This window comes from Pempheris klunzingeri, chromosome 5, assembly GCF_042242105.1.
Source record: "Pempheris klunzingeri isolate RE-2024b chromosome 5, fPemKlu1.hap1, whole genome shotgun sequence".
NCBI lineage: Eukaryota > Metazoa > Chordata > Actinopteri > Acropomatiformes > Pempheridae > Pempheris > Pempheris klunzingeri.
In genome coordinates, this window is record NC_092016.1 from 16,297,251 (window position 1) to 16,324,387 (window position 27,137).

Genomic DNA, 27,137 nt, shown 5'->3' on the forward strand with positions numbered 1-27,137 from the left:
TATTTTTTATTACAGTACTGGAAAGCAGGCGGTGGTTAATTGAAGCTGTTTGGGATGTTTTATAATTATGATTGTTTTGTTAAGATAAATAAAACTGATGGATAAAAGAGTTTTTGCATTTTTTTCTCCTCCTGTCACATGAAAATATCTGCAAACGTAAGTACAAAATAAACAACAAATTAAAGTTAAAACATTTTCAGCAGAGAATCAACCACAGACATGAGACATGCAGCCTAGAAGAAGTAACCTAAAGGACAGATGATTAACTCCTATAGTGAAACATTGGGCGAGTGAAGCGGTTTAAGACTCAAAATCCCTATAGCCTTTGCGGAGTTGACGTAGCCTGCGAGTTGGTCACATTGGCCTATTGATTGGACAAGACCAAACGAAGGGCGGGACTACGTTTACACAAGTGTGTACATCCGGTCTGTCAAGTTTAATAAGTGATGCGAAATACAACCGGAAGTAAAAGATTTTGCCTTCAACATAAAAGAACAAAATCCTTGGGGGTGATACAGGCTGATGAGATAGTATCTTTAAAACAGCGTTTCCATCTAAAAGATGAAAAGCACTTCTTAGTGTTGTCAATATGTAGTGTGTAAGGCTGCGCTACTGACATAATTTTCTGCATATTTAAATCTTGATGTCCTGTTTTGAAGAGGATCCATGTGTGAAAAATGTGTTGTATATTTGCAATAACAGAGGACTGTAAAATGTATGGTGTAAATGGTATAAACTAGAAAAAAACAATTGCAATGATTTACATGTTTACCTGCTTTAAATATATACTTTTGCTTCAGCACAGCATTTGACTAAAGGCACTATTGAAACAGCCACTCACATTTGTTTTAGTGCAGCGTGTTTGCTTCACTTAGTGTTTTTGAATGACCTTCCATTTAATCCATAATTTATTATAATTTACCATATAAATTGGTTGTTTTTTTTATCAGATCAGTGTATAATACCATGGCTGAACAGGACATTTTCCAGTCACTTCATCAGCAGTAGAAGACGCTTTTAATCTGAAAACTCGTACCGGAAGTGCTAGCCTTGTGCTAACTGTACCACACAGACTAGACGGTGCTGTGACAGTCCGTGTGGAGTGAATGTCACCTGGTTGTGAGGTTCACTGTGTGTCAGCAGCTGTACCGGTGTGGATGAGCTGGTTTACCGGAAGGTGACAGAGATGTTTTGGAGCTCAGCAGGTCGGCGGGGATGTGGCGGACTTCTCCGCTGCTGGACCCTCACTGCCTCCCGCTGCCCTCCGCACACTTCACGGTTCTTCTCCATCTCTGCCTCCGCGAAGTCCACAACACATGACGGGGCGCAGCGGCCCCTGAGGCAGTGGGCTCTGGAGGTGAGCCCCTTCAGCACGGTGCGGGCCCGGCTAGGCTGCAGCATCTCCGTCCGCCCGCTGGACCCGCACGCCTTTCCTGAAGCGGACCGAGCCTTCATCACGGCCCACGGGGCAGACACCGAGCAGGAGGCCGGTCTGGACCACCTCCACATCCGCTATGATGAGCAGAGCAGGGAGCTGCTCATCTCGGCAGAGAAGGTTAACAGCAGCGTGTCGATTGATCTGACTGCACCCATCAAAAGTAGTGAGTATGAGAAATGTGAAATGATGCAATTGAGGATGGACATTACTTCTCAGTGTTTACAAAACATCTAGAGAGGCCATTTGGCATGAGACTACATGCTGTCCTTTGGTGCTCACCATGACTTTTGTTTTTGTCAGATCTCTTAATCACTACTCATGGAAAAGGCCACGTGCAAGTGAAGAAAATGGAGTGTGATGTGTGCAAGGTGCAGACAGAGAGGGGCAACTGTCTGCTGCACTCTGTCAAGGTGGGCAGCGGTATGACAGCATACAAACACGTGGAGATGCTCTGGGGATGTTAATTGTAACAGCCATAAACATCAACTGATAATATTAATCGGTCAAACAGTTTAAAAAATATTAATATTGCTTAAAGAGTGTTTGTTCCAAGAATGGAAACAACCTAAAGTAGCCAAAACACTGTGTTAATAACACAAGTTGAATTAACAAATGAGGCAGAGAGCAGTCTGTGCTCCTCTCCAAACAACACTGTTGAACAGTGGACCATTTCTCTGTGTCAGAGATGCCTCCACCAGCTGGACGCCTCCATCTTAAACTCTCCAGTGACAAACCAGAGTTTGTGGGTTTGCCTCCTGAAGTGGTCTCTTACTGCCTCTAATAGTATTAATAAGTCATAATTCCTATTGTCGTTAAACGGTCAATCATAAACATCCATAAGATGCACAGATATGTTTGGATTTTACTGTATCTTGTTGGCTGATTTATATCACTAATAAATAATATAAGCACTGATTCAGTGTTATTAGTGCAGATTTTGATCTTGATTTTGGAACTTGTGTTTTCTGATCTTCTCATTGCCGCTTCATGCAGCTATCAAAGCCACAAATAGTTGACCACTATACCTAAAAGTATCTGTTCAAGTTAAGATAGAACAACGTGGACCGTGGTCATAGAGTTAAACGTGTGTTCGTCTCATCAAAGAGGCTTTTTATCAGTTGAATTTGTTTCAGACTGACATTTCTCTCTTGTGGTCCTCTCACTGTTCTTTGTTGTATCTCAGGGTCATCAGGTTGAGGTCAGGTCTCATGGAGGACAGGTGACAGGTGTGGGCACCATCCATGGCAACGTGGACATCAGCACATATGAAGACAGTGTAAGGACGGAGTTACATTTACTCTCAGCAGACATTAGAGGGCAGCAGCAGCCTGACTACAGGATTTATCTAAATGTGTTCACAGCACTGAGGTTTCATACACCACCTGGCTACAGTCCTGTGCGGTGATTAGCTGTGTGTTTGCAGGCGGTGGATGTCAAGAAGCTCCAAGGCACCACAATGAATGTTTCAACAGAACGTGGCCCTCTGAAGGTCAAAGCCATCTACGCTGAGTCCAGCTGCATCACCTCCTGCTCTGGGACAGTAGGTCTGGGGCACGTACATGGTGAGCAAAAGGCAGCATCTGTTCCTCTTCTATATTGTTTATGCGGTTATTAGAGCTACTGCCAAATTTAAGTGTAGAATGAAAAAAAAAGTTTAATATTACATTAAATTCATTACACTTTTGTCCAAAACAAAGTTTTTCATCAGTTTGGGGTTCATTGTCGAGCTCACGTCGACCCTACGATTAATGGTTGGCCCACTCTAATACCTGAGCTACCTACATTTAAAACTCTGTGAAACTTTTTTTCACTGCAACATGCTGGTAGAAGACACTCTGCCAGTAAAATCCAAACATTTTTAAAACCTCTACTTTCCACGAGCCACTGCAGCACACATTGTGTCAACTTGGTTTAAAAAACAAGGCTTTGGTGCGTGAGGAATACTGGACTCTGATCCAAACACACAAAACTGTACTTGTTTGTTTTAGGATAGCTATAAAATAGGTTAGTTGTAAAGAAACTAATTATAGGAGGTATAGATTAGATCACAAACAGCACTGTGATGTGAAGAAAATACGTCATCCATGTAGAATTTTAATTTCTTCCTGATACAGATGAGCCTGTGATCTCAGGATACATGGAAACAATTAGCCTTCTAACTTCAGTGATGCAGGGTTATGATGTGTACAGTCTGTGAAAGAGGCTTTTCTCTGTCAAAGTTATAATCTGAAAGCTAGTTACATAAATTAAAACAGACTTTGTGCTTTCATTGATTAAAAGGTAACGCCACTGTGAAGAACGTGTCTGGAGATACAGTTATTGGTAAGCACACTGACTCTGTGATTGCACAATGAGCTACGTATGGTATCCATCAGTGGTTGGAAGACACCTGAGGCTTGTTTTGCTTTTGCAGATGGTTCAAATAGTTTCCTGAAGGTTTCCTCTCACAGCGGAGCCATTGATGTCTACGTGGGAGATGGTGGTAGTGCCGAAATCCACAGTCAGGAAGGTAAACACCCAACATAAGACGAAAATTCACCTTATGAGCCACAGTTTTCCTTCCTGAGTAGTTGAGCCATATTCTTTTTCCTCTGTTTTCCCCCCATTCTTCTCATACATAGGAGCGGTGTGCGTGCGTGTCCCTTCCTCGCTGAAAGCTGGGGTGGAGCTCCGTGGAGCATCGGTGGATATCAGCCCAGAGGTTGTTCTGCATGGAGTAGAAAACAACACAGCTGAAGGCCAAACCACAGTTACTGGCAAGCCATTATATTTCATTACAACACACTCCATGGCACACAGTAAATGAACTAAACCCTCCAACAAGTAAATCACAACAAGTAAAGAACGTTCTGTTTCCTCTCCATACTCGTGTTTCTCTCAGGCTGTATGAATGGAGAGCCTCCAGTGGAGCAGTGGGTTAAAGCTCAGGCAGACAGAGGCTCTATCAGACTGAAGACACAAAGCTGGCTGGAGTCCCTGAAGCTGGGAAGCTGAGTTATGAGCAACAGAATTTAGCTTCATAATGCTGCATCATTGCTCTTTACTTTTACAGAGACAGATATTTATTGTATCTCTTCAGGACTGGATGTACCTTTTACCTCGCTGAAGCTCAGGATATATTGCACTGCCCATAAGACCAGTCTGTATCATCTATCGTATTCAACAAACAATCGGTGTGTTAAAAGTCATTGTACATACACTGAGTCTAAAATGTTGGTTTGTGCTGATCTGTCAGTGGCTTTGACTGGTCATTAGACAGTTTGCTTGCTCACATTTTCTGTATGTTTACTGGTGATGTGAAATATTGCCAAGGATTGTATGTCCTCTGAATGGTATGTAAATACTATAAATATTAAGTGTAATTTTGCCTAGTGTGGACTTAATTTTGATGAATGAAATCTAATAATAAAGACGTTTTAACCGTAAAACTAAGTTCTTACTCAGAACACATTTTCCAAAATCCTCTTTGCATAAAAGAGTTTTAAGTTATGGCCCCCAAATGAGCAGCAAAACTGTACAGGATCTAAACCTGGAGGGTAAAGCAGAAAGTGAGTCTGCATCTCCCTGGTTATGCTTATAGTATTAACAGTATATGTTCAGTATAAAACAAACAAGTGAAATTCAATTACACCGTGTATTGAGTAAAGTATAAACAAAAAATAAAACAAGATTGCAATATAAATAAACTTTAAAAGCATACATGAACAAACAGTTTCTTAAATAAACAGACACCAATGACGGTCCTGTCTTAGTGCTAAAGATCACATCCAGTAGTTTGCATTATTACTGTCACACTTTGTACATAGTTAGTGGTAGAAACTACGCAGTGATTTCAGAGTGATTGCAGAGATTCCATAGCTGATGAACTATAATGTGTCAGTTAGGCATTGAAACAGTGCCATGTGTGAATCTCTATGCAGACAGGTAGAGTACAGAGAACACGTGAGTATTATGATGATTATTAGCCAGTTATTTGGCTTTTTAGCCCTGTGTGAATTTGTGTGGATTATCTAAAGAAAGTGTATCATGTAAAACAGTTTTTTGAAGGCACTTCTAATATGTTGATTGTTGTGACTGTGTGATCTTTATTATTTAAAAAAAAAAAAACCCCAAGGTGTCACCAGTCTTGATGGGTCTTGCGATTGGATGCACTATTTGGCCCACGTTGTATCCAAATCAGTACGGAGGTTCATTGCTGTGCTCCCAGTGCTCCATACGTGGCTGAAGCTTTAAGGCAGCCACCCTACGAGAGCAAACACTCTCTGGTCATTAAAAGTTGCCTTGCAGGACTCTAACGTTGCAGTGTTCTTCTAAGTTTGAGTCTTACTTTGAGATGCTGCTGCAGCAGTTCATCGTGATGGAGCGGAGTGGAGGACAGATCCTCTCCAAGTGTCGAAGAGTGCGATCAGTGAGAAGAATGCAGCCACTCACATCAAGCTGTCGCAGGTACTGAGATCCACATGTCAGATACTGCACTGCCATATCTGTCATCTGAGGCAGGGCAGGAGAAAACATGTGGCATGAAAAGACATGAGGAACCCCAATCCACTTTAGCCAGGGGACATTTAAAGGCTTTAGAGGGGTGTGTGTACCTTGGGACAACCTGACATTCGCAGTGTGACTAAACCTCTGCAGTAAAATGAAATTGCTCTGATGGCTGGGTCTGACAGAGCAACACAGTGAGACACATCAACATGCTCCAGATCTCGCACATTCTTGCACAGCTTCTGCTCTTGTGAGAAACAACAGAGACGAGAGGAAGATGTGGGATGAAATGTTAAAAGATGAGCAAATGAAATGAGGAGAGGACATGAGGGAAAATGCTGTTAGTCGCCAGCAAAAGCAAGTCAATCAATCAATCAATCTTTATTTATATAGTGCCAATTCACAACAGCGTTATCTCAAGAAGTGAAACAATAATTCACAAATCACAAATAATTTGGGTACGGGTGTATTTCTTGTCAGATGTTGATAGAAGCAAGCGTGAACCCACTAAGAATTGTAAACTGTTCCAATATGATACCGCATCTGGCCATGTGTCGAAATTCTAGATTTGTACCTCTATGCCAATATCTGTGATGTAGACACACTTGGCAAGAACTAACTTCTTCAAGCGAATTCCCTCGAGAGCTGCCAGCCCCTAAAAACACAAATACAGAGTTCAAGCTTCAAGCTCCACCACCAGGACCAGTTATGATATTTTTCAGGAATGTATGAGCCAAACAATACCTGATCCTGGATGTTACAACCACTGATGTCCAGGGAGCTGATAGAGCTGCCACTCAGCCACCCCAGACTCATGTCAGTCAGTCTCTCACAATAACTCAGACTGAGATGGTACAGTTTACACAACCTGATGAATTGTGCACACACACACACGACACAAAACAAAACTGTTGTGTGACACTATTCAATAGACCACAATGAGACGTGTGTGTGAAGTCAAACCATATACCTTTGTGCAATCCTCATGACAGATCTGTCAGTGATGTGACTACAGTGACTGACATTCAGCTCTCTCAGTTTGGCAGCTGAGCAGCCTCCAGTCAAGCACTGGATTCCAGCATCACTCACCCTGAAATACAAGCAGTGTAAGCCCATTGCATCATGCAAAGTCATGAATCTAAAACTACATCAACAAACACACACACCTGTTACAAAGTGAGATGTCCAGGTACTGTAGGTTCTTTAGGGTTGCCACAGACTTGAGGCCAGCATCCGTCATTCTGGGACATTCTGCAGCGTGGAGTCTGCGGAGGCCTTGTGAGCTGCTGCACAGGGCCTTCCAGCTGACGTCTGTGAGCTGGTTGTTACCTAAAGTGTAAATAACTGGATTAGAATTACTTCTATCTTTTCATGTGTATGAAAAAATGAATGCTGCAGAATGCAAAATGATCTCACCCTCTGTGCTAAAAGTCTTCAGTTTGGCTACTTCAGCAACGGCTTTGACGGCAACGTCGGAAAGATGAGGAGCATCCAGCAAAGAAACGGCAGACAGACTGCGACATCTGGCAATTAGTGCCTGTTGGAGAAGAGTAAGACTGAGAACGTCTCTCTGCCGCGATGAGTTAAGAGTGTGTGGACAACCCTTGATCCAATTTTCTCTCAGTGGAAGGACAAAGGTTTGGTTTGTTTTAAACAATTCTTTGTTGACAAAGTCTTTACTTCTTTTGAAATTCTTAAGACTAAATTTGATCTTCCACAATCACATTTATTTAGATATTTTCAAATTCGCAGTTTTGTTTGCAATTTGCTTGCTTTTCTGCTAGGGAGAGAAATATTATTGCTTTTGCCTCACTTGTGGCCCGCAGGCGCATTTTACTTCATTGGAAGGATCTTAAACCTCCATCTTATAATTCTTGGCTAAAAGACCTTATGTCCTTCCTTTATTTAGAAAAGATTAAGTACAGCATTAGAGGTTGTGCTGATAATTTTGACAAGACTTGGAGTCCTGTTTTGTCCTTCGTTTATTCTGTTCCTTCTTTGGAAGACTTTGTTGATCGATTATGCAGCCCTATGTGTAACACACTTTTTTTTTTTCCTTCTCTTTGTTTGTTTGTTTCTTTTCTTTACTACTTTTGATATTGTCATTGTCATTTAGGGTATTTGGGGTGTGTGATGTGTTGTGTTATTATACTAATATAAAAATGGGTTACATGTACTGTACAAAAGATGTATGTGATGAGATATCCCAATAAAAAACAAAAAAATATGCATGTGTTGAAAAAGCAGATTCTTTTCTAATGTATTCCTTACTTTATTTGTTAAACACTCCAGAGTTTGGATGTCGACCCAGTAACAAACTTGTGATGTGTTAGAAAGCAACAAACTTACCACGACACAGCTATCTGACAGCGTAGGCATGTCATTGATCACAATCTCCTTGAGTGAGGGGCATCCGGCAGAAATGCATCTGAACCCATTTACTGTCATCTACGAAAAAGGAGAGGAGGAGGACAGAGGAAAATATGTGTGTGTGTATGCTAGAATCTGAGTCATTCTCCTGGATGCAGTTTTCTTTGCGCCTCACATGTTCGGGGCCCCAGTAAAGTGAAACCATACATCTGGAACCAAACCAATGCACATTCCCAGAAGAAGGTGCATTTTACGTTGCGATGGATGTGTGTCGTGTTATGGAGTGTGCACATGGTGAGTGGGTGGATCAGAGACCAGTATAAACCCAACCCTCCACTTGGCCACAGCTGCCTTTTACTCTCCCTCTCCTTCAGGTCTTTGTTCATTCGCTCTTACTGAGCTCAAATAGTCACCAGCGTACAGCCAAAAAACAAGAGGAGACACGTGAAAACAGAGAGGAGTGACTGGATTTATCCAAAGGCAAAAAGGTGTGTCCTTTCTAAATCTGCAGCTGAGTGGAGTGACTACATACCAAACTGAGAGGAGCATACCAACTGACCTGTGTGCAGCCAGACAGGTCGAGGTGGATGAGATTGTGGCAGCCCTTCCCTGTGGTCAGGTACATTAACCCTTTATCTGTGAATCTGGAGCAGTAGGCCACACTCAGGTATTGAAGGTTGAGACAGTTCCTGTTTGAAATTGATAAATTCATATAAATTCAGATTATGTGTGTCAAAGCTCTGTGTAGATTACAGTTGGCTGTTTTGTTGTTTTTTTAACAGAGGAAAAAGTGTAAATTTGAGTACATACTCAAGGAAAGCATTGTAATCAAAAATAGTGACATCACATTGAATTAAAAGTACACAGAATCTCTTCTTGCATGGCAAAATGTGAAACATTTCCAGAAACACTTTGCATAACACTAATACCCATGAGAGAAAGAGAGAGGGAGTGAGTGAGAGAGTGCAAATGATGGAAAACTGTTGAACTTGCAAATCTATCATCAGTGCAATAATACAGTCTCAAAGTCATGTTATGATTGCCACATCTGTTCCTCTAAATCATTAAGTTGGCATGACATGAATTAAAAGCCAGGGCTGCACTTTGGCAAAACAGAAATGGAGATAATTCTGGGAAGTAGCAGACAGGAGGCAAGAAAACAGGAAGCATCATTTCTTTGTTCAGTTTGGAGGTTTTTTCTCAGTATGTGAGTGAGTTGGACCACAACCAGAGGTTTACCTGGAGAGTTCTCTCAGAGCTTTGTTAGTTATAAGTGTGCAAGAGACGTTCAAGTAGAGCAGGCAGGGACAGCTTTCGACAATCATCTGCACCGTTATATCCTGCAAAGATCATAGATTTACATGTTACCTCAGATTCTCACGGCAAGGCACCTGTTACTAGAATATATGGCATAGTGTAGTATCACAGTGAACAGTGCATTATAACCAATTGGTTTTCATGAATTAGAATACATTTTATGTTAAAACTATGATGAATGAAATTTGGAAAGATCCGATACTGAACAAATGCAATGCTGCTCTTCTCTGTGATGTACTATCTTAATGATGACATCATAATGGTAGTGTAAACTTGTGTAGTGTCGTGTAAACTGAGACAAACAATGTCTGTTAATGCATATTTTCATTGATTTAATATAGGACAGGTTTTTAACAATACTATTAGCATTGTAGTTGTTATTTAACTTAGGAACAAGAAAATAGTGTAAAAAGCAAAGTAGTACATGCCATATGAAGATTATGCATTTTGTAATAGATTTAGAATTTTGCTATCATCTATACATTATCATTAGTCTTAACAATGTTTCACTTACAGTAACATTTAAGCACTCCGACACATTGAGCTCCTGGAGGTTTCTGCATTCGCCTAAGGAAAAAACAATGCAGAGAAAATTAGTAAACAGCTGAGAAATTGCTGATCAAACTATGTTTTTGGGAAATATTTAAAATGGCTGCTATAATTATAGTGTAGTTTGTAATCATAATGTAAGTAAGAACAAAAAGTGTCATGGTATTCTGCCTTCCTTCAAAGCTGTATACACATTCCTGGACGGCTCCTATCTCTTACATAATGTGCTACCTCTCACTTCTTCTGCAGGGTAAGCAGCAGCTGCGTTCCATCAACAATAACACTGTTCACCTTTGACCCATCGCTTCCAGACCCATACTTTCATCCAAAACTCCTGCTTTGGCTCCAGCTCCTCTCAATAAAAAGAAAATCCCTGCAGGGCTCAGGATGCGTGTGACCTCCTCTCTCCTCTTAGCCTCCTATCTCCTCCTTCTGCTCCCGTCCGCTGAGATGAAGAGACCAGGGAAGGGCAGAGGCCTCAGAGGAGCAAGACACAAACTAACACGGGACAGGTATAGACTTGCTCTTGGGTCTAATTTGTTTAATCCATTTTTCACCACTCTAATGACTGTGGCAAGTCATAAATAAATTTTGTGTGTCTCACGGTCAGGGTGAGAGGTGCTGGGCGTCACGGCAGATCAGGCCCCTCCAGGCTTATGGCACCTAACTGCTCAGAGTTGACAGAAGCTAGAGAAGTCTTTGTGGACTGTCAGGACCGACGCCTCGCCTCTATTCCCACCTCACAGACCTGGTCCAAGCAACCCAAGCACCTCCTTCTAGCTCGCAACCGGATCAAAGTCGTTCGTGATGGGGCTTTCCTTGGATATGAGAGTTTAACCAGTCTGGACCTGCAGCAGAACCAGATCTCTGTAGTGGAGGAAGGGGCCTTCCAGGGCCTGAGACACCTTACAACCCTGCTGCTGCAGCACAACCGCCTGGGATCACTTAGTGAGGAGGCCCTCATCACCATGCCAAACCTCCGCTACCTACGTCTGTATGATAATCCCTGGAATTGTCTCTGCCCGTTGGACAGTCTCATACGCACCGTTCAGGTCCCAAGCAACCGCAATCTAGGAAACCATGCCAGGTGAGTGATTCCTCAAAAACAGTTTGATATAGAGTGATCTACTGCTCTGATTCCACAGGAGTACAAGTCATTACTGATTCTCTGAATAACAAACAGCCTCCAAATATCACATCCAACTTCACCGTGACTTTCTTCTTTTAGATGTGCAGAGCCCATCAGGCTAAAAGGCATTAAGTTGAAGCAGGTTGACCCCGAGTTACTCTGTAAGGAGAGAGACCCAACTGATGACCCACAGAGTGATCGCACATATCCTGTAGAGCCCATTCCAATTCGCACCAAACCTAACGCCATCACATCTTGCCATACCTACCTTTTCCCCCAAGTACGGATGGACTGCAGTAACCGAGGCAAGCTAACAATCACCTTTTATTTTTCTTAAAGCTGTTTGGTTATTGTACCCTACTCTGAACCTCACTGTGTTTTTAGAAACTGTCCATACGTTTCTCATTTGCAACAAAGACGTCAGAAAAAATCCCTGTGAAGCCTCACTTCAGACAGCCGTGTGCTCATGATTGAATATTACTGTTGCATGACTGGAATGGCCAAACTTCCATTTCCTATAGGATTTTCAGGGCTAGGCACAAAACTGGCAAAGAGACACATCTGGTTTCCCAGGTGTTTTCTATTTAAAGTTATGTGTCTTGCTCCATAAACTGTTGACTGATTCTACAGTATAGCCATTAGTCACCTTATGAACAACTTGGAAAGCTTTAGCTAAACAAAGTTTGGCTAATACATCAGAGTAAGTCCAGTGTCATCTAAATTTGCCTAAGAATAGAGTAAATCAAACATCTCCTTGCTACTGGCAGGAGGGTTAGGTTATGGATAGGGGCAGAGCGGAGCCAATTCTTCAGCAACTTTGTTTGACCAATTTGGATTATAGATGAAAACTCAATTATTCCAATTAATTAACAGTATATGTAATACTGAACATGTGAATGACGCAGTTATATTTTTCGGCAAGATAATCAAATGTATTTGAGTAACCCCTTATCTTCGGCTCTATGTTTAGGTCTAACTGAAGTGCCCACAGGAATTCCAGAGGATGTTGTTCATATCGATCTGTCCCATAATTCAATCCATCATCTCAGAGCCAGAGATTTCCAAGGAGCGAGGAGCCTGAGAACCCTTAACTTCAGTAAAAACAACATGGAGCACATTGACACAGGTATTTGTGCTATTATTACTGCAACTCTATTGATCATAATCAGCAAATACTACGGTATGTGCTTGATGTTTCCTGTAATGTCTCAGATGAAAACCTACACAAACAAAGTTGTGTTTTTCTTTGGCTGATAGTTAACATATGGAAAGCCAAAAGGTTGAGAACAGGTTATATAACTGCTGCTGACTTCTGTTTCCCATTTTTCCTTTTTAAAGAGAGAAGGCACTCTGCCATCTTTGTGTATACAGTATCAGTTGTATTTATAGTGGGGAAAGCTGAGAGGGTTACAGACAGACATAAAGTGATCACTGTGCTTAAGTGACTCAGACACAAACTGAACGTCAGCCCACACATTCCTATTAGAGGTTGATTAAACCACTGTTTTTTCTTACTTTTGGTTAACAGCATACAGCAATAGATGTGTCTAAATATATCTATATAGAGAAGCAAGACACAAATAGAGGCTATGTCTCTTTTTCCTTTCTCTCCCTCAGCTTCCCTGTCTGGGCTCCTGCACCTTCGTGAGCTGGACCTGTCCGACAACAACCTGCATTTTGTCCAGTACGGAGTCCTTGAAGACCTTTACTTCCTGTCACAGCTAAAACTGGGAGGAAACCCCTGGGTGTGTAACTATAGGTGGGTTCTTCTGCTCAAATATTTGCAATGTTTTTTTTAGACAAATGCAAGTAATTATTAAAAGCTGACTGTATTTTTTTCAGCATCCACTACATGGTGTACTGGCTGCGTCTGCACCCAGGGGTGAGGTACTCTGGCCTGCTGTGTCGCTCCCCCCCTGAATATAGTGGGGGGAGTGTGGAACAGTACGTACATTCCTACAACAGAGAGTGTCCCAAGGACAGGCAGCACAGCAGAACAGATCAGGACCAAACGGACCCTCAGCTATGGAACACACCAATGGAAGTGCAGGGAGAGCTGGAGGAGGAGCCTGAGCCGAGCCACTTGAGAGTACCGCAGAAATACCAGATCATCCGGCTGTCCTGACTCAAGTGGAAATTTGACCAAAATTTTGACTTTAAAAAGGCTCTTTGTTTTCCCTTCTTTCATTTCCTTTCAATGTTATAAAACAGTCTGTATCAGATGGAGAAAATTTATTTTTCAGAGTTGCCTTTATGTTTTGTCCGTGTTGTCTTGTTAATAAAAATATGAGAATGATAAATTTTTGGACAGTTTTGACTAATTATTACTGTAAGACCATGATCTGCATAAGTAAATGCGCACCTAAGTGAAACATAGGCATTGCACAAGAAACAAATGAGACAAAAAAGCAAAGTCTGGCAACAGTACTCACTGATACATTTCAAGCTGTGCCATTTTAGTGACGTGCAGCCACGCAGGTTGAGATGGATCACAAATGGGCGGTAGTTCTGCAGAATCTGCTTCATTGTCCCATCTGTTATCCAGTCTTTCTCCACAGAGAAGTTGATCTAACAGAATCACACATTGGGGAACATGTATATGCATGTTTCAAGTATAATTTTAAACACGACTGTGGATTAAACACAAGGAGCAATGTCTCAGTACTGACCTGACTCCACAATGTGCCTGACTGGATGATAGCTTTCCACGTGCAGCACACCTCAGCACAATTTAGCCAGTCTCTAAATTCTAAATATTGAAAAATCTGCAGAAAAAACAGTCATATGAGATATTTGATCATTCAGACAAATGGAATTTTTTGAATTTCCTCTCTATTTGTCTGAATAACATCTGAGTACTTTATGGAATTCAGTTTTTCCACAATAACATTGTAAGCGTTCTTCCACAATGCTCTTGTCATGTGGTATAAAAGTAAGGTAATACATTTTCACTGATGTGAAAATATGTTGGTGGAACATATCTTGATGACATACATGTAAAAGTGAAAAGACTAAAATTGAAGCACACACTTTGTATGCCAAATGAGAAAGTAATCCACAGATTAAAGCAATACAGATCACATGATCAGTATTTGGTCCTAGTAGGTAGGAGAGTAGGAAAATGGCCAATGGCGAGGGGATAGTTAGCCACCCAAATCAGAACAGGCAGGATCCACTGTCATGCTGCTGCCACTTTGCAGGGCAGTGTGACACAAGCCTCTTTCTTTTCCCAAACATAGTCATGCTGAGGCACAATAAACCCGAGGAAGTGTTGGACTGATACACTAGAGCAATCAAAGCCAAGGCTGCACTCACTTTGTCAGCCAGTGTGAATCCAAAACAAACAGGGACTCCAACTGTTCAAACTATGTTTACGGGAGTTTTTCATATACTTATAAACTATAGAGCTACTGGTATGAATGCATTTCTATAATTACTCAATATCATTATTGATGTGTAAAAAACCACAACACAGCAACAGATCATGTGAGAGTTTACCTGTAAACACAAGCCTCTCTGTGGTAAAGGGGTCATAGATATACTAGACCATAATGAAGTGGAAAAGACATTAATCAACTGGCCTCAAAGAGACTGAAGGCGTGTTTAAAGTGGAGCCCAATTTAAGTCTTATGTAACATATGATCTCATCGCTGACTGCTTAAAGAAAAGAGGGGTAAAAATTAAACATGAAGAAACTGGCAGAGTGACACTGAATGGTGTGTGTAGATGAAGAAGATGAACTACCTTCAGTGAGAGGCTGCTGGGGAGCACTGAGAGTCCGTCACATCCTTCCCCTATCTGATGGACTTTGTTGCCGATTTCAATAAACCCCATTTCCAACCTCTGCAAGATTCACACAAACAAGAAATGCAGAAAATTGCTGGAATACATTATATATTTTAAGTATAAAACCAAATAAAGACATACCTTAAAGTACTCCTTTGTCCTCTTTGAGTCCTTTGCAACATTACGCCATGCAGCTACGATGCGCTTAAGACGGCCTGCGTTTACAAGTCTCTGAAGTTTCTCAATGGCAACTAAGTTGAAAAGAAATTTAAATCTTGTTTCAAATGTCCATCACTTTGGAACAGAACAATTATTCACATTTCTGCATCTTTGATTAGCAGAGGATGAGATATGGGCTAAATTAGAGCAACAATATTATGATCACAAAGTTGGATTGTACAGATTCTCAGTACTAATTTAGCACATGAAAGTACAAACTTCAGAGTTTCAGAGTGGAAGGTGCAGGGGACAGAATGAGTCACAGGAGTGGGTGTATACAGCGAGGAAAGACTCTCAGCTTGGACACATTTCTTAACCACACTGCATGTTTTATCTGGCTCTACACACAAACGAGTCACAGCTTGCAAAACAGCAGGTTCACACTAGTTAAGCTAAAACTCCTCATCTTTACTTTTTCATTCAGAAATACTTAAGTAATCACCTACCGGCCTGTGCCTTCTTGTGTAATTTTACCCAGTTTGACCATTTGGTGATTGCAGTCTGCTGGCATTTCCTCTCGTAATGCTTCTTTGATATGTCCATCTTCAGAGCCAGCTCTACTGTGTCCCTCTTACTGTGTGTAGTGAACCACTTCCACTTCCTGCGTCCAACAGTGAACACAGCTCATCATTAATTCAGTGGAAAGGTATGAAGGCCAGAAACCTGCATTAATTCTAGAGGATGGGAACCAGTAACATTTAAATACTTTTTTGAGTTGAAATGAGTTTTTTTCTACTGATTAAGCAGGTTTGGACATTCAGACAGGACAGAGTGATCAACTGGACAGAAGGCCATTGATGTAGAGGTCTGCACTGACAACAGGCAGGTGAAAGGCAATCTACGAAACAAAATATCCTCCTCATGAACTCACTTCAGACATGGGTCAAATTTCTGCTTAGAGTTACATCTGTGTCACTCTCTCTTGGTGCTATGAATGTTTAATGAATATTTTTATGGATCGATTTCAGAGGCTTTAACTTTTTGAGTGAGTGGTTAGTTGAATGTGTAGAATGTCCAATAGAATACATGTACAATATATATTCAATACATGTGAATTTACAAAAAGACACCAAGAGGAAGGCAACAGATGTTTTAAAGCTATTAGCTTCAAGGTGAATTTCTGGGTTATCTTTAATGATCTTTAAGCCATAACCATGCAGCCCTCTGAGTAAATGCTCCACCTGTGCTTGTCAAATTAGCCCAGCACCAGCTGTTTACAATCACCTCACTGCAATCAGCGTAAGCAGAATCTGAAAGGTTTTGGTATCCTTTCCTGCACTTTTCCTTACATTTCTTGCTCTCAAACTAACTGGAGACAGAAACAACAGAGCATGGTTGATTGTTATCAGGGCTGGTAGTTTTAGTCATTAACGGTCTGCTGCTGGTGAACTCACAGCCATGGCTCTTACATTTGGGTAAATAAAATACAAATGTTTTTGGCTACGTCACCTATGTTATTTTTTTCTTTCTAATGTTTTTTGCCTCCTTTTTAGGGTTTCTTGGCTTTGTGCTCTGTTGTTTTGGGGCTGTGTTTGTTTCCCTCCTCAAAAAGGTAAGAATTTCTGTATTGTTCTTGGTCATGTTCAACCGTTAAATGAATTAAATGTAACACCTTTTTATTCCCTGATAGGTTATAATGTTGCACATGGCTACTCTTTCAATGATGATGAATTCAGTAGCCATGCTGAAGCTCATGATCCACAAACCTCAAACCAGTTTTATTCTGGAGCACCTTCAAACACAAACCATGACTCTGTTAGTCCGACGGATGAGATGCAAGCTATGACACACCAAAGGGCCCACCATGAAAACCAAGGGGATGTTAGCCCTGTTACGAGCCTCAGTGAAGAGATGGTGCAAAGTGAAACAGACTCAGGACATGAGCCAGATGAGTTCTTAGTGGACTCCTCTGCTCCCTCTGTGCATGAAAGCCATGGGTATCAGCAGCCCTTTGGACTATTGATGAAGCAGCGCCCGCAAAAGAACACTGTGGAAGGAATCAGTTTCCCAACGATCAAAGATTTCAGAATGTTTATAGAAACAATGAAAAGCTCCTTCTTAACGCCAGGAAGTGACGTGAGTAGATATTTTCAAACTGCACAGCAAATTATGGACGATGAGGTGGCCTCTAATGCTCAAAATACTGGGAGAGAGACTGACAATGGCTATAGGTCTGATCCTGCTAAAGAAGGAAGTGCCCCTGATGGCGCCAGAGAAAATGAAGTCTGGAGTGAACCCACGAATGCGGTGTTTGAACAAAATGAACAGGGTTCCAACTATCAAACGCCAAGTGAAAGCCTCTCTGTCCCCGATCCTTTCGACTCCACTGCAAGTCTCATTTCTACCAGTGTTTATGACAGCCAAGACTCTGGCCCAGATTCTGCTCTCTACCCACGCCATCATTTAGCAGCCACAGAGCATTATGGAGGTTTTGCCAATAGTGACATTTCTGGGGAAAATCCTGATATTTTCTCAAGTGCTCCTGAAGTGAGAAATGAAGATGTTCTGTCACCAAGCTACATGATCCCTGACCAAATAACATCTGACTCATCCCCTGTCAACAGCCCAGTCCGCTACTATTCAAGTGAGGTGTCCAATATAGCACCCCTAACCTCTGAGAATGATATCCAACAACTACCATATACATCTCCTGGAACAGACTCTTTGACAGGATACCAAAAACCTTCTGGTGGCACTGAAACTGTAACGGATTTCCCAAGCGAGGAGCTAGGCAGAGTGACTCCAGCCAATGTCCTGTCTGCGCCACAGCCCCCATCTTTGAATTCCTACGCCAAAAGTTTTTATGTCCCTTCACCCAGAAGTCCACTCCACATCCCAGATTTTCTATCACAAAAAAGGAAAAGACCAGCCCCATCATTTCAGGTATATCAACCCACTATTGGCAAGGATTCAAAGGATGCCCACACTGTCCACCTGCCTGTAACTAGTGATTCAGTTTCTTCAGGCTCTCTTCCACCACAGAGTAGCAGTGGTCCTGTAGGTGTTCAAACAAGCAGCCTGCACGATACTCCTGTAAAACTGTCCAGCTCTGTTCATAGCTCAAGTAGGCAAGATGGTTATCGCGGAGACCAGGCAAACAATGAGATCACACACCTCTCCAAGCAGAATTTTGTCTCTGCCATACAGGAACCAAAACAAATGACTGACGATAACCTGATTTCCCCCATTTCTGGGGACTTGGATCCAGCCCACAGTGGGACCTCATCTCAGGTCGGAGTTGGTTATGCGAGTTTCAACTCTCCAGCATCAGATGGAGCCTTTCCCACATTAGTTGGCAATGAAATCATGTCGAGGAACTTTGTAATCAAGAATGTAATCCCTAACAGGTTTCCAACTGGTGATATGCGTGGTGCCAGAAAACCCCTGAGCTCATTTTTAACCCCACAAAGACGTGGTGTTGGTGGCTTTGTGAGTGCGATGAGAGCTGGCTTTCCACAGACCTTCATACAACAGATCAAAGCACAGAGGCTTCCAGCTAATGTGAATAAAGAGCCCAGAAACATGGCCCACTGGCCTCCTAAATCCAACATTTCTGGTTCTACTTTAGGTGGTGTCTTTTGGAGGACTGGTGGCAAAACAAAAAGGCTTCCTCTTCAAACGGGCTCCAATCTGTCACTGTACTCATATGTTGCAAAGTCCAGAAACCACTATGTAAGGGGCAAAGTATCGCTGTCAAAGACCCGTTATACACCATATCGGCCAGATGAAGGTAAAACTGGGGAAGACCAATGGAAACCTGCTCCAAGGCAACATGACTACAAGAACGACGTGGCCCACAATGTGAAAGGATTTGAAGAGTAAAAGGAGAATCAACACAATGGTATGGGGGGGGACTAATTATTAAATTAAATTATTCTGCTTGTGAATATAACTGTTGTGCTGATGCTTCATTTTGATAATTATATCTAAAAACATTTCTCACATTTAATTTTCTCAAGCAGTTCTTCATGTATCCCTCATGTATGTCGCTGGGACCCCGAATAATATTAAACTGCTTCAAAGTCAACTGAAGTTGAATGCTACTTTTAAGACGTATGATTCCAGTGGAAGCAAATATGCAGATACGAAAAAATCTAGAGACTATTCTACATCTGAAGTTACACTGTAGCTGATCTGCCCTCATGCATGGAGCTTGAGACTTGAGAAAGAAAACATGAATGAACCATGTATGAAAATTGTAGATTAGTATTTAATGAAATTGTTTTTGTTTGCCATTTTAATTGTAGGTTAAATCACTAACAACAAGTCATTTTTGTAAATATGGGTACGTATACATATTGTGATTACTTAATCTTTACATAACTGAAAACTAAAGTTGGAAATCCTTTTTCCATTTCTTTTGTGTTCAATAGGATTTGTTGCCATCTTCAGCTGAGACGAAAATCAAGCTTCTGCAGTTCTTCAGACATCTGCTTTAATTAGTGAAGGCATGAAGTACTTTAAATAACTTTCTAACTCTTCTTGTGTCACTTGGGATAAGTTAATTTTGGATCTTTTTAGGCTGGTAATCTCTTCAGTGACAAATGACAAGGATACTCAACATCAGTATTTGAGCAGTGAAAAGCTTTTGACTTGTAGTCACAAGTTGATATTTCTCAGCTCTATTTAGGATGATGGTTAAGAAAATGGACTTAAACAGACTTTAACGTCAATCTTGTTTTAGCTAAAACTTCACTTAGCGTTTGTAAGCAACACTTTTGTCAAACAAGCCAAGAAAAACAATCACTACCTGAGTGGTCATGTGTTGATGGTGACTGCAATATGACAGTCCTACCTGAAGCAAGAGCTTGTTAAATGTTTCCTGTAACGGGAGTAGGCCCTCTCATACATGCAAAAGGACAGCTACAAAGGAATAAAGAACAGCAATTACTAAGAAATCTCTAAAATTTAAGTCTGAACAATTTGTCTGAGACATCTGGGACTGAATGTAAACCATACTGTACCATGGCATCATCTGAGTCCATGCAGACGGTGTCCACACTGATGAATGTTGGAGAGGTTGTTGCAGTGTGCTTCTTTGCTTCAACAACAAACTTGTGCCTTAAAAAAATATAGTTCACGTCAAACCAGATCGTGTCCACAGAAAATTTTCATCTTTGAATAATTTGGCTCAATCAATCAATCAGTCATTATACTACTAAAATAGAAATGTATCATGAGAATAACAAGAGAAATATATTATTGTAAAAATTAATTATGTTTATCATAAGTGGTATTAAGTGCCGGGAATACTAAATGCTTAGGATCCTAAGTGGTGTTGCTTTTGAAAGTCACTTAAGGGTAAAAGTATAATGGTAAAGGTGTAGAAAATGTGTGTACATCTACATAGAGTACATGATCACTGCTGATATTTACTTAGACACCTCAAACATCTGTTTATATCTGCAACGTAACCACAGAAGAACAGGATGTAATTGGAAACCCACTGTGACATAAATACCATTTACAAACAACTGTTTTCCCTTCAGTTTATTTTACCCCTCAATGACTTTTTAATTTTGTGGTCAGAGATGGAAGTTAGATCGTACTTTTTTTCCCTACAGAGACCACCATAACTTTCAGGCCCAGCAGGAAAAGAAAACTTAAGAAAGTGAGCCACCAAGTGTTCATCTCAAGGAAAGTCACAAGAAAAGGAGGTTTAGTGTACCTACCAGTCAACCTCCTGCAGATTGTCATGTCCCTGGATGGCCATCAGACTGTTTTTCAGAAACTGTATTGGGTCACTGGGACATGACAGGCAGGAAGCTGTCAATATGGTCTATTATCAAAGAAATAGAGAGAGTCGTTTCCTACATTCAACACAGTTGATAACAACAAAGTGAATTAGGTTTTAACTGTTTGAACTGACCTGACCTGAGCTGAGCTCCTTATCTGTAAAGTTACATGTAGCTAAGCTTAACTAGCACACATGTCTACACAAGACAACCTACCTTATATAATTGTGGCAGATGGTGTTTCACCTCGTCCTCTGTCAGAACAGGTTGGACGTTCACTACAGCCATATCTTTGCAAAGCCGAATAGTTATCGAGGTATCGAGTATTTCACTAGCTAACTAACTAGCTGCCACTAGTCAAATTAGTAGTCTGTCACATTTTACCAGGTAAAGTTAACTTCAGTCCATCTCCATTTGGAAATTCAACGTTGCTAGGTAACGAAGCAAAGTAAAGTAACTTTTAAGTGCTGGACAACCAACTAATGCGCTGCAGCTCGTTTAAAATATAACCTACACAGTCAATAGTGTCTCATGTGGTTTCTACATTCATATTATAAATGTATAAAACGTATTCTAAATATGTATTCAAAGCTAACAGTTTGTAAGCAGCTGTAAACTGCACGCCAATCACCCAGCGAAAGATTTGGTCGGCCACTCTGTGCTGCTTGCAGTGTTGCCAGAATGGCGGCTTTTTCCGCGCATATGTGCTACTTTTTATTAAGTCGGGACAGATAAATGTTTGGTGGGTTTGTACTGATTCAGGCTACTTTTTGTGCCATTTGTACAGTTTCCACCAACACATAGTTTTTGTTATACGTCTATGATAAAAGACTCGTACACGTGCTCCTAAAAGAGAGGACTTCTGTCGTTTGCTTTTACATTATCTGAAGGACGTTTGTTATTTATTACTGTATTTGTGAGCATTCATTTTTTCATCATTATAACCGTAGTTTTGATTTATTTATTTTTAGCTCTATTTATGACGGTTGGGCGATTTCTAGGCTCTGATTGGGCCAGTGTTTGTCCGTCCAATCTGGCAACACCAGCTGCCCGGAACAACGGAGCATGACATTGTTGACAACTGTGGCTTGTCAGCAAACTTCTCCAGTTTTCCCAACAATGAACGTGTCAGAACTGGCCTGGGTGGGCTTTGTGGTGGTTTCTATGGGCAGCCGTCGGTGCTAGCTAGCTAAGGGGTCGGATTAGTTAGTTAGCTGGTGAGTCATCTGATTTAACGACGTTTCGGAGCATCTGAAGCTTAACATTAGCTAGCTAACAGAGCTTAGCTAAAGATACAGCAGGAGCATGGGGGATGGCAGTGTCACTCCCAGGATCGGCAGCATGAAGGCTTTGCTGGGGATAGTTGCCGGAGCTGGAGCTTCCTACGGAATATACAAACTTATCAGCGGGGGAAGCTTCAAAAGAAACAAGAAAAATGCCACTAATGAAAGTGCTGGTGTGAAGAGCAGTCAGCCCAGTGAGGTCAACCTACAGCCGGGCAGTCTGCTGGCCAAAGTGTCTGGACTGGATGTTGTTTGTCCTCGACCTGCATCAGGTGAGAACCAGCACATAAAGCCAGACAACTACATCCAAACCTACAGTATGTGATTATTCCACCAAAGGGAACTTCTGAGCATGATTTCCCAAAATGTCCTGTGTGCACAAACAAAGCACCTTTAGTCATTTAGTAGATGACTATAAGTATTACAATCACATTTTTTATATGAAGACTTTGATATAAAGAAATCCTATGGAGAGCTTTTCACCGTACAACAACTACAACTGACCAGCAGTCAGCCTCCTCTGGTGCAAACATATCAAACATATTGGATATCATTAGGTGTTGGTTAAATGTCTTTTTGCTCCATAGGTGACATCATGCACCAGTCCCCGGGCAACCTGGAGCCACAGCACTTGAAAATGCTGCTGTCATGTCTGCAGACCAGCAACAATCCATCTGACCAATGTCGGATCCTGCTTACATTAGGAAATGCTGCTGCCTTCACTGTGAATCAGGTAAAGTATAAGTATACGTCCTCTAAAACTTTCTGCAAGTCAAGCCAGTACTGGTTGCTTTATTGTAAGGAAGGCGATAACAATGAGAAAGTTATGTAGCTGTTGTATTTTAACATTCTGTATCTACCTTGTTAAAAATGTATGTCTCTTTCCAGCCATGTGATTTTTGTTTATCTTTTTTTCACTGATCCTCCAGAATCTAATACGGGAATTTGAAGGGATTCATATCATAGCTGGTTTCCTGTCCGACCCTGTGGCAGATGTCAGAGTGCAGACTCTGAATGCTTTAAATAATCTGAGCATGAACATCCAAAACCAGGAACAAATAAAGGTATGTTTCAAAAAGCATGTGCACAGCAAATAGCATGCAATCTGTTACGGAGTGTGCGAGCTTTTCTGGTTTTATATACACCTCCTTTTTTTGGGGTAAGACATGATTCACTTAAAAGTTCACCTTGTTTTGTAGGTTTATATGCCACATGTGGTGGAGCTGATCGAGATGTCACCGGTGAATTCTGAGCTTCAGCTTGGTGCTCTCAGGCTGCTGACGAACCTTTCAGTCACAGATAAACATCAACACTTACTGAAGGGATCAATTACACTTTTGCTCTCTCTACTTGTTGTGAGCAATGAACCGTTACAGGTTGGTATCTTTTCAGGTTGCGCCTGGTTGATCTCCCTCACATTTTTCCCAAAAATTAGTTGTTGAAAGCTGTCAACGTTGCTTTAAACAATTCCCTTATCATGATTATGATATATCGATACAGGTTGTTGCTCTTGTTGGAAAACAGGTGAGGCCAGTGGAGCTTTGAATGCGATATTAATGTTTTACTTCTAATATTTGTATTTCAGGTTCAAGCTTTGAAAGTCCTGGTGAATTTGTCATCTAATCCAGATATGATGGACGACATTGTTCAAACACAGGTAAGAACAAAGGGACGACAATGCAGCCTTTGTCTGACCGTCCTCATCTAGGTCACACGGCTGGTGTAGTTTACATGTTTTTTATATCATACACAGCAAGTTAGTTAGCACGGCTCTGTGTTAAGAGGACAATATTTTGTAGTCAAATTGCTGTGACAGTGATCCAAATTTCATCATGATTCCTCATCTCAGTGTTGGTCTTTTTCGCTTTTTGTCTTAGGCACCAGCCTCAGTTGTGCTGCTGTTTGACGCACGAACAGCCCCTACGGTGCTTCTGCGACTGCTAATGTTTGCTGGGAACTTAAAGGCCTGGAGGCCCTCTGCACAGGTGGCTGATGAACTGAGGCGGAAGCAGGATTGCCTCTACCGGGTCATGTTAGATGAGTCCTCTCAGCTCCACAGCAGACTGGTGCAGCTGCTTTCACACCCTGACGCGGAGGTTCAGGCCCAGGTGGCTCGTATTTTGACATAGACCTCCCTCTCTGCACTTTGATCCATGCACAGCTTTAGCTTCCATACACCTTGCCAAAGCCATCAACTATCTCCCCTCCAGTTCAATTATAAATGTGTTGACATTAACCTTTATGAAAGAGCAGGCTGTGGATACTCTGCTTACACTCCCACACTCTGTAGACCTCCAGTGTTCCCTAGATCAATATTATTACCACACATAACTAAATGATTTTCCATTTGAAAACCTCACCAGTCACTCTCCCCCGATTTCCAACATCTTACACTACAATTAACTTATGAGCAGTGAGCGACCAGGAAGCACCCATTGATTCAGTAGATAGTAAAAACAGGCCACCCCTCTCTGTTTTTTCCTGCCAGCAAGAGTTTTCTTGTCTTTGCCAGAGACTATTTTCCCTCAAAGATCCACAGTGCCCTTTCTTCTGAGAACTTCTCCCACTTTCTCTGAAGACACACTCCAGGTGAAATTTCTGAGCCCAAACCCACTGCCAAACATTTTCTAGAGAATGTGTCAGAAGGACCTGTGCAGCATGGCCCCACCTCCTCCCCCGTCTGTGGATGGTCTCTTGCCACACACCTTAGCCTGCCTTGGAGACACCAATGAATGGATGTACTACAGCTCCAGTCCTTGCTAGTCTATCATGTGACATATTGGATTTAAACATCATGTTTTTTTTCCAACGAAAGCAATTTTTTTTATCCATTTCATTTATGAATCAGTGCGTCATGATGTTAGAAGAGCCAAAGTGAAGTTAACCGTCTGGCTGGCTTCACTTTCTGTGACAATGGGAGCCGTTCAGTGTATGGGGAGGACCTTGAAGTTCAAACACTGCCTCCCCTTGCGTTAAGAAGAGCTAGTAAGGATGCAACCTGGGTAAGCTTTGACCAACCACAGCTGCTTGGTAGAAAACCCCAGACTTGATCCAGGATGTACTGGACGCACTGCTTTTTTTTTTTTTCACAGCTGGTTTAGAAACATCTGCTAATGCCCCAGGGATGAGCTGGAGGAAGCTGAAGTGGAAGAGGATGTCTGGACTGATTGTTTCAACTACCACAAATATCGTGCAGATATGCAGCTTGAGAATGAACAGAGGAAGGCGTTGACCTCTGACAAAGCTGTCTGTAGCATTTTAAATGTATGCATAAAATGGTTATGGAATTACAACAGTGATTGAATGTTAAATGCAAGCCTTATTATGTTAAGTTATGCACTCACTGTAATAAGACAGTGTCTAAGTGACAGATCCCCGCGCTGTCTAGCTGGAGGGCTGGAGCTGTGGACCCGTCTGCTGACTTGTTAATTATATTTACAGAGAGGGGGATGGGTGAAGGTGCATACCTCCAATTTGCATGAAAAATGTGACGATTATCTCAGAATATGATTTTTAATGCAAGGGTTTTTATGGCATGAGCCAGTCCAGGTGTAAAGAAATGCTGCACATTTTTATGTTTGGACACTGACTTTATTGAACCCAAATCCTAAATATCTCTCAGGCTATATGGTTTACCAGAACTGATACAGCAGGAGTCTGATTTACTTGTGACCTAGATTATCATATTTATTTAATGAGGTTAGTCAGCATTTTGCCTATAAAATAATAGATATGTTTGTTATGTCTGTTTGAATGGTTCAATAAATACCCAATATGACATACCTACGTCCTTATTTCTCCTGTTTAATCAAATATATGACAAATTCTGTCTATACCATCTTAAACACGGTGAGAATCAGAGGACACTTATCCAGACAGCATGTAGGGAAACTTGTTCATGCTTCATTTTACTCCCACACAACCCACAACAGCCAATTTTGAGTCTTCATCTCATTCACAATGCTGCTGCCGTAAAAGAACTGAAAACTGAGCGTGTTCCCTTAATTCTCAGGTTTTAGTTACCGTTGCTTGCCTCTCTATCTCTCAGTGACCCAGGACCAAAATACATCTCTGATTGTCTTTTATCTTATGATTTTCTCATATGTCTCAGGTCACCTGGTAGGACGCTCCTAACCGTTCTCGGTCCAAACTAAACATAAAGAGGCAACATTTAATTCAGAGGTTACACTGCAGCACAGTTATGACAAACATCCAGATGATGAGAGACTTATCCAGGTTAAAAACCTTTATGAGCTCCATTCGCCTTTGACTAAACCTTAAAGGGACACTACAAAGATTTAGTGTTGCTCTTCTTTAAAGTTGGTTGATATAAAAGGGACCTCTTAAAAAACATCCTTGCACCCTGGTACCCTGATGTCTGTCAATCTGGAAAAAACACTGAATCCTACATTTCCCATAACAACTTTATTTGTGTTTCATTGGGCTTTCAAGGATATTTTCTCAGCCTGTAAAAAGCTCCCTCCAGAGCCACAGAGGACATTTTAACTATGTCCACAGGCTGAGTAATGAGTTAACCGACCTCTATGTGTAAAGTTGGTGGAGTGCCCCTTTAAGGTCCTCCACCTTGCATATATATTTTCTTTGAGTATTAATCTATCCTTCACTTTTCGTCATAATGGCACTTTAAATTGCACTTTCTGTATCAAATATGCTCTACAAATACAAACCTAAATATTCATAATAAAACACACATGCTCATATTTGCTCATATTTCAAACTGTTTCTTTGACAAACCGTGATTTTTCTAATGTGGGCGCAGATGATGAATTTCGACAACACCCTGAGTGATGCGTTCAGGTCTTTGT

At 41.4% G+C, this 27,137-nt stretch overlaps 4 protein-coding genes across 5 annotated transcripts; 3 read left to right on the plus strand and 1 right to left on the minus strand.

The window, feature by feature from the left end:
* The first annotated feature begins 1,094 nt into the window (after positions 1–1,094).
* Positions 1,095–4,874, plus strand: fam185a (family with sequence similarity 185 member A). Of its 2 annotated transcripts, none has more exons than XM_070830338.1 (8): positions 1,095–1,601; positions 1,739–1,848; positions 2,622–2,714; positions 2,862–3,000; positions 3,719–3,760; positions 3,852–3,947; positions 4,060–4,194; positions 4,320–4,874. In XM_070830338.1, exons 1-8 carry the CDS (start codon positions 1,187–1,189, stop codon positions 4,430–4,432), a joined length of 1,143 nt encoding a protein of 380 aa, XP_070686439.1. In that variant the 5' UTR covers positions 1,095–1,186; the 3' UTR covers positions 4,433–4,874. The 2 variants fall into 2 exon arrangements, with proteins under 2 accessions (XP_070686439.1, XP_070686440.1); XM_070830339.1 differs by having other exon boundaries at positions 4,060–4,187; positions 4,320–4,433.
* Positions 4,875–5,614: 740 nt separating this feature from the next.
* On the minus strand, positions 5,615–21,316 carry fbxl13 (F-box and leucine-rich repeat protein 13). The gene is made up of 21 exons (XM_070830545.1): positions 21,245–21,316; positions 20,966–21,072; positions 20,258–20,354; positions 20,089–20,156; positions 15,740–15,894; positions 15,216–15,325; positions 15,033–15,131; positions 13,958–14,053; positions 13,721–13,856; positions 10,125–10,177; positions 9,533–9,633; positions 8,853–8,982; positions 8,273–8,371; positions 7,340–7,460; positions 7,090–7,252; positions 6,894–7,013; positions 6,668–6,791; positions 6,498–6,578; positions 6,031–6,165; positions 5,766–5,929; positions 5,615–5,681 (listed from the first exon to the last, which is right to left on the minus strand). Exons 1-21 carry the CDS (start codon positions 21,314–21,316, stop codon positions 5,615–5,617), a joined length of 2,298 nt encoding a protein of 765 aa, XP_070686646.1.
* LOC139201112 (leucine-rich repeat-containing protein 17-like) lies at positions 10,480–13,521 on the plus strand. The gene is made up of 6 exons (XM_070830347.1): positions 10,480–10,671; positions 10,770–11,246; positions 11,388–11,593; positions 12,259–12,414; positions 12,906–13,047; positions 13,131–13,521. Exons 1-6 carry the CDS (start codon positions 10,547–10,549, stop codon positions 13,411–13,413), a joined length of 1,389 nt encoding a protein of 462 aa, XP_070686448.1. The 5' UTR covers positions 10,480–10,546; the 3' UTR covers positions 13,414–13,521.
* A 788-nt stretch (positions 21,317–22,104) lies between the features above and the next one.
* On the plus strand, positions 22,105–26,077 carry armc10 (armadillo repeat containing 10). The gene is made up of 6 exons (XM_070830342.1): positions 22,105–22,583; positions 22,899–23,044; positions 23,241–23,375; positions 23,511–23,687; positions 23,897–23,968; positions 24,189–26,077. Exons 1-6 carry the CDS (start codon positions 22,334–22,336, stop codon positions 24,438–24,440), a joined length of 1,032 nt encoding a protein of 343 aa, XP_070686443.1. The 5' UTR covers positions 22,105–22,333; the 3' UTR covers positions 24,441–26,077.
* Positions 26,078–27,137: the final 1,060 nt, after the last annotated feature.